General features: G+C 50.5%; 1 protein-coding gene across 1 annotated transcript in view; it reads left to right on the top strand.

The window, feature by feature from the left end:
* The window catches only part of Igsf5 (immunoglobulin superfamily member 5), a 35,952-nt gene extending 25,655 nt beyond the window's left edge, over positions 1-10,297 (top strand). Inside the window, exons 7-9 of the mRNA XM_055614832.1 lie at positions 2,366-2,466; positions 4,018-4,091; positions 9,560-10,297. Of these exons, the coding sequence (XP_055470807.1) occupies positions 2,366-2,466; positions 4,018-4,091; positions 9,560-9,655 (271 nt within the window). The 3' untranslated portion in view covers positions 9,656-10,297. The remainder of the gene's footprint in view (positions 1-2,365; positions 2,467-4,017; positions 4,092-9,559) is intronic.
* Positions 10,298-11,498: the final 1,201 nt, after the last annotated feature.

The following is an 11,498-nucleotide window of genomic DNA, read 5'->3' on the forward strand; positions in this document are numbered from 1 at the left end:
TTGGGGCCTGATGTGAGGCTAGGAAGACCAAGCAAGCAATTCCCAGGACGTTTCCTGGCATTTGTCTTGACTATGGTTACCTGGGGTTCACAGACCAGACCCTCGGTTGGGCCTGGTCGATTGTCGCCACAGCCTCTGATTCTGTTCTCAAGGTCTCAAGGCACAGTGAGCAACCCAGCTACTTAACAAAAATGGTGGGGCTCACAGTTGGCAATACAGCCACGTGGGTAGCCATGGCAACGGCATAACAGTGAAGAGCCCCTCTGCCCGTCCCGCAGTGGGTGCTGTCCTGAGCTGTGCACAGCTTTCAGCCCTACTGGTTTCTCACCATAGTGTTTATAGGCCCATTGTGAGGCAGAGGGTCCTGAGGTAGAGGGCTGATGATCTCTGACATTGCCCCTCAGGGGTCCCTCGCGTCTGTACGGCTCCTGGTTGTACGAGGATGACCTTGTCCTAGGGCACGTGGCGTGGCTTTCTGCCTGACTGCATCTCCCGGCTTTCCCCTTCCATTCATCCATGCTGCTGTCTCTAGCCGCCTACAATTTTTGCATGAAAACAACCACACATATTTTCTTGATTCAGGATATGTTTAGCATAGAAAAGAAATTAAATGCAGATAAGTCTGAGAAGCAATGTTAATGCCATGTGTAGATCCATTGTCTAGAAGTAATTACTGTTAGCTATGTTTATCTGCATGTGCGTCACGTATGTAAGCAGAGGTAAACATGCAGGCTTTTGTACAATCTGGAGCATAGCACCCTTATCTTATAGTATGTTCTTTTTGTCTGACACTATTCTGAATATTATTTCTGCTAACAAACACTAGCCTAACAAATAGCACTTTGGTTTGGTAGTTTTTTTCTTCGGATGGTTTTATTTCATTTGTTTGAGGAAAGGTGTTCTTGTAGTTTTATTATCTGCCTTTTCTGCTTGCAAGACATAAACAACTCTATATCAGCAAGCAGCATAGGAGTTAAAACCGTATTTTCAGAGAGGCTGGAGGGCTGGCTCAGAGGTTAAGAGCTGCTTTTGCACAGGCTTTGCCAGGCCAGGCAGCTCATGACCTCTAACTCCAGCCCCAGGGGACTAGACAGCCTCATTTCACCACATGGCCACTGTGGTCACATGCTCATACCCTCCCCCACACTTAACTTAAAACATCTTTAAACACTCACGTCAGTGTAGCTGCTTTATAAAGTAATGGGTTTCACGACATTTTACCCACAAGCATGAGAGGAGGAAAGTGTATGTGATGTGACTGGTGTTCTCAAGCACCTGTGCTGTGGCCTCTGCCAAAATCCAGAGCCAGTGCACCAGAGTCCCCCAAGGTCTTCTCTGACTTTGCGTAGATCGCTGTCTCCTTGTCCCCCAAAGGAGACATCCTCCGACATCTTTCCCACACTGTAAGATTATGTCTACGTCAGTATTATAGACACAGAAGTGTCACACATTCCTGTGCAAACATGGCTGCTTTCCAGAGTCTCTTACACTGGCCCATCCACACTGTCAGGTAAGTGGGGATATTTTCCAATGACACACAGCCGTGTGTAGCTGTATGTGGGCTAATTCTCCCCAGCGTCATGTGGGGTCCGGCAGTTCTCAGGGTGTTCCGGTCTGAGTGTTATGTGTCCTTGTGGAGCACGTGAGAGCTCTCCTGCTCAGAGTTCTGTGCCGCCCCCATAGCAGTGAGAGCCACAGGGTAGGGATGTGTCCAGCTGTGACTGTTGCCACTGTTGGACAAGAGCAGTCCAGTGTCCCCTGTCCCCTGGGGGACGTGAGAGCTCTCATCTATCACGAGTGTATGGGCAGCAGGGAAGTCCTCACTCATGCTGACCCCTGTGTCGTCTGTGGCTCATGTCTGAGCCATCAGTCGGGCACAGCTCTGTATACGCACGCCATGGTTGTTTCCTTAGAAGGTGCTCTGAGGAGTTAATGAACATTCTTCATCCTCTGGTTATCCACCGCTCAGCTTTGTTCCCCTACAAAGCCGCACCAAACTCTGCTTTATTTTGGGGACCTCTCACTTTTGTGAAAAGGAATACAGAGTAAATACTTTCGGTTTTGCCAGCCACAAAGTCTTTGCTCCAACCCCTGAATTCTGTTGTTGTGAAGTGAAGGCAGCACTGGAAGCTGAGGGCAGGCAGGTGTTCCTGTGTTTCAGCAACAGACGGCAGAATGGTTGGGCCTGGGGTCACTGGTTACTGACTCCTGATTCACTTAAAGGCTTCTGGGAGTTGAGCTCCCACTGGGGATTTGAGTCCACAGACCTGTGATGGTGAGCCATCTCCCTCTCTCACTGGTGGGCATGAATACACAGGCTGTCGACCTCTGCTCAGAAGATGTAACTGAAATGGTCTAATTCCAGGAAATCCACAAACATGAGGACAAACAAAGCAGTTCCTGAGACAAGGTTAAAAAGTGGAAAGGAAAACTACGGGTACAGTTCGGATGAAGCGAGGGCTGCACGTGAGTACCAGGAGGGGCAGAGGAAGACATGGGCTGATGGCACCAGCCTCCCAAGCAGGAGAACCTAGGCTCTGGGAGCAGTCAGTGTTTGGATAATTTTTTAGGAGGAGTTTTAGAGTTTAGAGTAGTCTACGAGTAGATTTAGAAGTAGAGAGCTTCCGGCCTGCTTAAAGCTTAAATAGAATGAATATTAAAAAATATAACTTTCAAGACTTTTCCTCCTCTGTACTTTTTCTTTAAAATTATCAGATGGCTCTTTAACTTACTGCAGGCTCAACCTGATTTAAGTATAACTGGCACACAGAACTCTGCTCCTCATGGGTCAGATAGATGGGATGGTTATTGGACGGCAAAAGAAGAAGAAAGAAGAAAAGAAAAAAAAGGAAGAAGAAGGAGAAGGAGAAGAGGAAGAGGAAGAAGAAGAGGAAGAAGCAGAAGCAGCAGCAGCAGCAGCAGCAGAAGAAGAAGAAGAAGAAGAAGAAGAAGAAGAAGAAGAAGAAGAAGAAGAAGAAGAAGAAGAAGAAGTTGTTTTACTTTGTGAAGCCTTTTTGCAGGGTCTCGTTTTGGGTTGTCACTTAGGGTAGGGACTCTCTGTAGGCAATGTCCCAACAGTAGGATTTGAAAGAGAAAAGGTGGCACACACCATTCTTAGTGCCTAGAAAGGATGTCTCTGTCACATGGGCTGGCAAAGCAAGTCTCAAGGAAAGACCCTAAGGCGGTGGGCCCTTGCGACACTGGGGTTTAATTCTCAGTGTCCCCATCTTCGACTTCACCAGGCTGCCTCCCTGTGCATCCCAGCTTCTGTGTGTCATGTTGAGGAGCTCCTAAAGCATGGGCTGCTGCCGGAGAAGCCCAGCTTTATTTTATTTATTAGTATTTTGAGAATTTTGCAAGTAGTGTGTTCACAATCATGGCTTGAACTTAAGCTCTCCGCCCCACCCCTGCCCTGCCCAGTGTCTGTTCTCCTTGGCCAGCTGCCGAGGCCTTGGGTCGTCTTGTGTCTAGATGAGACTAATGTATGGAGAAAGGAACTGATTTTGAAGTCAGTTTCCCTTGTTTTTATCGCACATGCCAAAGCACGGAGTTCTAAACTTCTATCATGTAGAGAGATAAACAGCCGTGTCCTCACAACTCTGTCATCAACTTTCCACCACCCATGGGGTGCTGTGTGAGACAGCCAAGACAAGGAGGAGAGATTAATTTTGGCTCCATGTTCCAAAGGATTGGGCCTGTGGAACAGGGCGTCATGGAGAAGAACACTCACTGCAGGGTCCGGCATTGTGTTTAAGGTCATCTTCCCTGTGACCCGAGTTCTTCCCCCTAGGTGCCCCTGCCCCCCCCCCCGTAAAGGAACCATCATTTCAAGTTGCCCCAAGTCGTTAATACATGCGCCTTGGGGTACATCCCAGATCTAAAACTGCAGAGATTATTTTATGCCAGAACTACATAGGAGCAAATACGCTTACTCAGAAGTCCTAATTAGTTATTAGAATATACAACCTGGTTTCTTAACAAAAATCATGTATTACACTGAACAAAATTCTATTGCAGAGATTGCTTCTCTCCCTCCCAAGCCCGCTGAAGTCAGCCTTCCAGAACATCACAGCAGCAGCCCTCGTTATCAGGTGAGGCAGAACATTTTGGACTTTCCCCCCTGCCATTTAAAACCGCAAACCTTGCGGTAGGTTTGTGTTGAATATTCACAGTGGAAGAAAGGCTCTCCTCCCCACCTCTGTTCAAGCAGACAGCCTGTCAGGGATGGGGCACAGAAAGGAAGGAGCCCTTGCTTTTCTGAGGCTGTGGCTGTAGGTCTGGTTTGATGGTTTAGATGTACTCTGACTGGGGCATACTCACCTGAGCCAACAGGTCATGAGCAACATGCACCTTGCTGTTTGTTCTCTTTGACAAGCATCTCTAGGCCTGGATTAGCCCAGCTGCCCTGGCTACTTGGAATCTGTGTAGCCTGTGCCCACAACAGGGCCTTGTGCATCTCAGGGAAGAATGCTCACTGCCGGGTTTGAAAACCAGGAGAATAAATGTGGCTTTCTGGGCTGTGAGGTTGAGAGTCGGGAACCTCTCTCTGCTGGGACTGGACCGTGGGTGGAGAAGGGAAGAGTTCTTGGTCAGGAACATGTGTAGAACCACTTGGAGGTTGGAGCTGTCATCAACAGAGATTGCTGAGAGAGAGACAGAGAGACACAGACACAGAGAAAGACAGAGAGAGTTACAGAGAGAGAGACAGGAGAGATAGAGACAGAGAGTGACAGAGAGAGTCACAGAGAGAGACACAGAGAGATAGACAAAGAGAGACAGAGATAGATAGAGACAGAGAGACAGAGAGAAATAGAGACAGAGTCACAGAGAGAGAGACAGAGAGACAAACTCAGAGACAGGGAGAGACAGGAACAGAGAGAGAGAGCGTTTCTGAGCTCTCTATGAAATGCTGTCAGGGAGACTGCAGTTGAATGTATAAGTCTGTGTGTTTGATGGACAAGACAGTTAAAACTGGGAACTGTGAGAACACAGTATGTTCGTTTTCTAAGAGTCAGGACTGGTTACCATACATGTATGAGTTGGAGTTAACATGCAGAAAATTTTTTATATTTGAAATTTTAGGAAAGAAAACTAGCAACTTTCTCTGACCTGTACCAGTGAAACTCCTAGAAAGATGCACTGCAGGGAATCCCACTCTGGGGTCCCCGGTCAGGGGGGGTGCTCTTCTCATCCATTTTGGGGGTGCTGCCTCAGATCTCCACATCCCTCACAGATGGTTTGACCTGTGCAGTGGTGGCTGTCGGCTTCTGGTGATGGCACCTCGTGTGAGTGCCTTTGTGGTCTGTGACCATTCTTTTTGGACACATGGGGCGGCTTGGATTTCCAGGAGGCTCTGGGCTGTGTTCTTCCCCCTGCCTCTGGGATTCAGCTGCCTGCCTGCATTCTGTCGCTGACACAGACCATTGAAGCTTTAGGTGGGTGGGAGGCTCTGACGGATGCTCAGGAAGGTGGCTTGGGAATCTAGGTGGTGTTAGGAGAACACAGGGAGCCAGCTGAGACGATATGGGGGGGGACTATGTCTTCATCTGTGGTGTAAATGGAGGTGGGTGTCGGGGATCGACTACTGGCCCTTGCTGCACACTGTGGTCATGTCCTCAGGCTACGTGGCAGGAGGACAAAGAGGTCAGCTTTTCTCAACAAAGCTTGTGTATCTTTGGATGGGTCTGGAGATTTAGGAGGGGGGAAGGAGGCAGGCTTTCTTTAGAAGCGCCACGCTGGTGACCAGGAGGTGGCCGTTAAAGGGAACGCTGGGCAGCTGTGGGGTGGTGTGTATACAGTCTTGGTGGCCCTCCCTGGGCGGGGTCACAGGTTGGTAAGGACACAGGCAGCCAAGGGGCTCTCTTTCATCCAGCTGCAAGCATGATGTGCGACTCTTGTTGGTGAGAGGCAAGGCAAGGAGGGAACCTTGCGGTGCTCCCTGAAGACCAGCCCCACATCCCAGCCTATCTGGGAGCTGTTGGAGGGTGACGGGCACTGTGCTCAGAGCTGTGGTTTCCTGGGAGGATGGGATAGTCTGGATACCCTCCGCCCTCTAACCCTCTCCAGCCCTGCACTGTGCTCTTGGAAAGGTCGGGGAGAGTCTGTCCTTTGTCCTTCCAGCCTCTGTTCTGTCTCCTGCACGTGGCCCCTCACATTGCCATGGGGCATGTCTGTACATGTGCCCCCCTCAGCATCAATAGTGGCCCCAGCTCTTCTCCAGCGTGGGGTGCCGGCTTCTGAGGGCTCAGGGCTGTTGGCTGGAGGCTGGATGGCTTTGCAGATCCCTATTCCACCCAGATCATAGTCTGAGGAGACTGGTCTGAGCTCTCTAGCTGGGGCAGCCCAAAGCTGGTATCCTTCCTAGTTGGGGTTGCTGGGGAGCTCCTGGGACCAGGTAAATGGCTTATCCATGGGGACACAGGGTGCCAGCAGCTCCTGCTTGTTGCTAATAGGCCTCGGAGCAGGCAAAGCTTGGTTCTGTAAATGGCAGCTGCCAAGCAGGAGCTCAGGGCTATGTACATACAGCTCAAGAGACAGCGGTGTTCAGGGCTGTTCAGCTGTTTTCTGTCAGTGCTCGGCTTCTGGCACCGCCAAGCTCTGCACGCCTGCATCTCCAGGCTGGTGAGAGCTGCTTGTGCATCTTCGTCCTGGCCTTTCTCCAGCCTATACCATACAGGAGGCCCAGTTTCAGAAGGCTAGGAGACCCCGTCTTCTGACAGAGCGGCTCCCAGAGCCCTTTGCTGCCCATCTTTCCGGTTGAGGTCTAGAGTGCTGGTGTCCAGCACGGTGAAGTCATGGGGGGGTCGGGGTCATGCTCTTCAGTCAGATCCTTGGTGGTCCTCTGATAGTGTCAGTGCAGAGTCCTTGTGAGGCTTCAGAAGGGTGAAGGATTGTCGGAGGGACAGAGTCTTAGGGGACAGGTCAAGCTAGGGGTATACCCCACAGTGGCCACAGCCACCGTGGCCAGGAGCCTCAGAACAGTGAGTTGCCACGGAAGATGCAAGCTCTGTCAAGGGGGAAGATGCAGGCTTTCAGAACACCTAGCCCTCTGTTGCCTGGAGATCCTTTTTCTCAACCTCAGACCCATGTGGGGTCTTCCCGGAGTATCGGAGTATTAAAGATTTGTATGCTCTATGTGTAGGAGTGTTTTGCCCATGTGTATCATGTCTGTGCATTGCCCCCAGGGACCAGAAGAGGGTGTCATGGTGCCTGGAAAGTGAAGTTATGGGTCACCGGGAGTTGCTGTGTGGTTGCTAGGATGGGGACCCGGCCTGCTGCAGGAACAGGACATGTTCCTAACCACTGGCCATCTCTTCGGCCCCACGGGTTTGTCTTAGGAATGTATACTTCTGATTCAGGCCATGCCCTGATAGAAACGTGGGGTGCGTTTCCAGATGTTGGGTGTTGGAATTCCTGAAGAATGCTTGCTGACCCGCATCTGGTACCCTGATATCTCAGTTCAGCATACCCCGAAGCACTTGGGGTGCCTGTGCAAACTCTTAGGGCTCTTGCAGGTTGCCCAGACAAGGTCAGGCCCAAGAACTGGCAGTTTCACTTGTTCCCCAAGTGACCGGCTTGGGGAACATGTTCCTGTCGACACAGGTAGCCTGTTTCTAAGGCAGCATCCTGAGGTCCAGGAGCCTCCTAAACTATTTCGTGTGCACTCACAGCAGTGAGTGTCTCCTGCTTCTGGGTCAGCACCAAGTGCAAAGCCTCGAGGACCAGGCAGCCCACCATCCGCAGCAGAATTGTTTTCAGTCTTGAGTGTTTTAGATGTGCCCTAAGACTCACCACAGTCAACATGGGTGGACGCATAGATCTCAGGCTGCAGAGCCCAATTCAGGCATCGAATGTCTAGAAGAAGTAGAAGAAAAAAGAGATTATCAAAATGGCCACACGCCAAGTGTGGCTGCTCTGCACTGCTGGCTTCTGCCGCGGCGGGGTGTGCGGTAGGGGTGAGACATGCTGGTTAGTGGCTGAGGTAGGGGGGAGACACACTGGTTAGTGGCTGAGGTAGGGTATGAGACACGCTGGTTAGTGTCTGAGATAGGGGGGAGACACGCTGGTTAGTGGCTGAGGTAGGGGAGACACGCTGGTTAGTGGCTGAGGTAGGGGGGAGACACGCTGGTTAGTGGCTGAGGTAGGGGAGACACACTGGTTAGTGGCTGAGGTAGGGGAGACACGCTGGTTAGTGGCTGAGGTAGGGGAGACACGCTGGTTAGTGGCTGAGGTAGGGGGGAGACACGCTGGTTAGTGGCTGAGGTAGGGGAGACACGCTGGTTAGTGGCTGAGGTAGGGGAGACAGGCTGGCTGAGTGCTCGTTGCGGTGGTAGAGGTAGCACAGGTGTGCATGAGCCACACAGCTTAGGACGGAACGCACATGGATTTAATTGTGAGTTTAGCCCACGGGACAGGAGAACTCTTTGTTTTGGTCTAAAGCCACGGGCTTTGTACCTAGGTGAGCGCTTAACACAAAAGGCCACTCTTCTCTTTTGGGGCCGTCACTTGCCATCAGTCAGTCTTTCTGATTTTTCTTATTTTAGCAGTTCCATCTCTTTACCATTCTGTTTTCGAGGGCACATGAATGTTTCATAACTCGGCTTGAGCCTTCTCCACTAATCCGTTCCTCCTGTTGCGATAAACAGAAGTAAACCTGTGATAAATTTAGAAAGCGGAGGGCATCTGTGCAACCCAGCAGCACAGACAGAAGCAAACACTGCAAAGCCCGCAGCACTGCCGGCAGAAGGTGCCCCCAGAGACCCTGGCGCAGACGCTCCATCGCCGAGCAGCTTCCCGGCCTTCCTGGGAGTCTGTCGATGGAAGCCGCAGAGCAGCTCGCGACAGCTCCCACTCGGGACCCACAACACTCCCCGGGAATAACTCACTCCGGGATGAATAATTCATCCTGCCCCACTGCATTATTTAAGATGGCCGCCACGCTCGCTGGGCCCACCCTCTGGACTGCTGCCCAGGGCTGGCAGGGAAAATGGTGTTCAGAACTTCTTTGCTTTTGAGACAGGGTCTCACTGTGTTGCTAGTTTGAACTCCTGCCTCTCCTGCCTCAGTCTCCCAGGGGGTAAACTCATGGGCATGGTAGGCTTGTGCTCACGTCACCTTAGGGCGAAGTCGCTGGCCTTGTAGCCAGGGTTAGTTTAGAAGGTCTCTGAGTGAGAAACCAGCATCACACAATGCCACAGAAGAGCCGGGCGTGAAGAACTTCCATTCAGCTCTTCTGTTTTGCTTTTGTTCTTTTAGAAGGCATGTGTGTTATTTAAACACAAATATCTTATGTTTAAAAAGAAAAAAAAAAAAAAGCCCTACCAGGTAAAGCAAGAACTTCCACAGGGGAATTAGTAAACAAAACAAAACATCTATATTGCATCTATATTGGTTTGGTAAAAGTGGGTCTTGGAGTCTTAGAGTGAGCTTGCTCTTTGGGCTTGGAGCGCATTGCTGAAGAAAGGGGAGGCGAGGGCGTGTTTTGCACAACGGTTCATCTCTGCTCCCTGTGCCTCTGCCTCTCGGGAGAGCACACTGACCCTTCTGCTCTCGTTACCAGGAACCCAGTAAACATCGGCCCGGCCCAGCCAGTCATCCACGGGTTTCCTTTGACCTCGCCAGTCCTCAGAAGGTCAGAAACGTAACTCTAGTGTAGTAAAGACTGCGCACGTGCACAACCAGTGCCGTGTTCCTCTGCAGCCTGAGTCTGGACCTCAGCTTCGGCCACGTGGGAGTCATAGAACTGGCGTTTTATAGTGACAGAAGGAACCGGTTTTCCTATGCTCCAAGAAGAATGTGATTTTGAAATGTTTCATGGCTTTGGTGAATTCCTTAAAGTGACTGAGCAAAACCTGAGGGTCCGTCATGGTGATATTCCTCATGGCTTGACACTCCTTCTTGCTCACCCACAGAGGGCAGAAGCGGATTCCGCCATGACCGTCAAGCTGTTCCTGCTGGGGATCACGGTCATAGATAGTTGTGTGTGTTTTATAGCTGGGGACGTTACTGCACGTTATTACAGAATCAGGAGCGTGGCAGTTGGAACTGACTGCATCCCCTGAGTGGACTGGCAGTTTGGGGCTCAGTGGGCTGAAGCAAGTGAAGGCAAAGCCACGGTGCCTGTCTCACGTTCTCCGGCAGGCCGTCACCCCCACTGGCTCCCTTCACCCTTGCCACTGCAGTTTTGGGTGAATTTGATGTGGACTCTGTCTCATAAGGGACAAAGCTCACATTCTGCCATCATCATGAAAGAGCTGGAAAGAGAGACACATTCTTTAATAAACAACCAGAAAGCAGAGCCGTGTACTGTTTTTCTATTGTATTTTTTATTTATTCTCTGAGAATTTCACAGGTGCATACAGTGAATTTTAATCTGTTCTGTGATCTCAGCACTCCTTCTGCTCCTCCCAGACACCCCAAGACCTTCATCCCAACCTCATGTCCTCTTCTTTTTCAACAAGTCCTGCCCCTCGTGGCTGGGCATAGGCTGTTCTTTGGAACATGGTCACCTACCAGGGGCTTTCGCTGCCACATCGCAGTCCATCACTGAGAAGTCAGGAGCTCAAGCAGGGCAGGATCCTGGTGCAGGAGCTGATGCAGAGGCCATGGAGGGTGCTGCTCAAGTCTGCTTCCTTATAGAACCAGGGACCACCTGCCCAGGGATGGAATGGGCGCCCTCCCCATCAACCACTGTTTAAGAAGTCCTACAGGCTTGTCTGCAGCCTGATCTTATGGAGACATTTCTGATTCGAGCCTCCCTCCTCTCTGATGACTATAGCTTGTGTCACTTATTCTCTGTACTTTGAGTGACTATGAGTCACTATATTAACTGCTGGCCACTGAATGAGAAAGTATCTCTGCTGAGGGCTGAGAGTTGGTGCTGCCTTTTGAAAATGATATATATTTAAAAAATATAATTAAAAATATATATAATCAAAACATTTAAAATTTAAAATTATATATATATGTGTGTGTGTTTTACCCACATTATGTGTGTGCATTGTTTGTGTGCAGTGCTCATAGACACCAGGAGGGGGCACTGCAGATGGCTGTGAGCTGCCATGTGGATGCTGGAAACTGAACCTGGCTTCTCTGGAAAAGCAGTCAGTGCTCCTAACCACTGAGCCGGTTTTCCAGTCCTGGGGCTGCCTTTCTGAATGCTAAGATTTGGGCGGCAATTCAAAGACTTACAATGCTTAGAAATGCAGCAGCTTTAAAGAAGGACGTCAGGAGATGTCAGTGGCTTCTCCTCCTGTGTTAGGACGAAGGATGGAGTCCTGCCCTTCCCAAATCCCCTTTACATAGTAGATATGCCCAGAGAACCTCACTGCGTCCAGGGCACTCACGCTCAACCGAGAGGCTCCACCATTATCACCCTGCATTCCAAACTGGTTTGTACAGGTTTCTCTGCTGGCTAGCAATCACCCCCATGTTAACTGTGCTCCTGCTGAGGCAGACTTTGGCTTTTTACACTAGTCAAGATCATCGCTGTGAAGACA

This window comes from Psammomys obesus, unplaced genomic scaffold (genome assembly GCF_907164565.1).
Source record: "Psammomys obesus unplaced genomic scaffold, mPsaObe1.curated_primary_1811, whole genome shotgun sequence".
Taxonomy (NCBI): domain Eukaryota; kingdom Metazoa; phylum Chordata; class Mammalia; order Rodentia; family Muridae; genus Psammomys; species Psammomys obesus.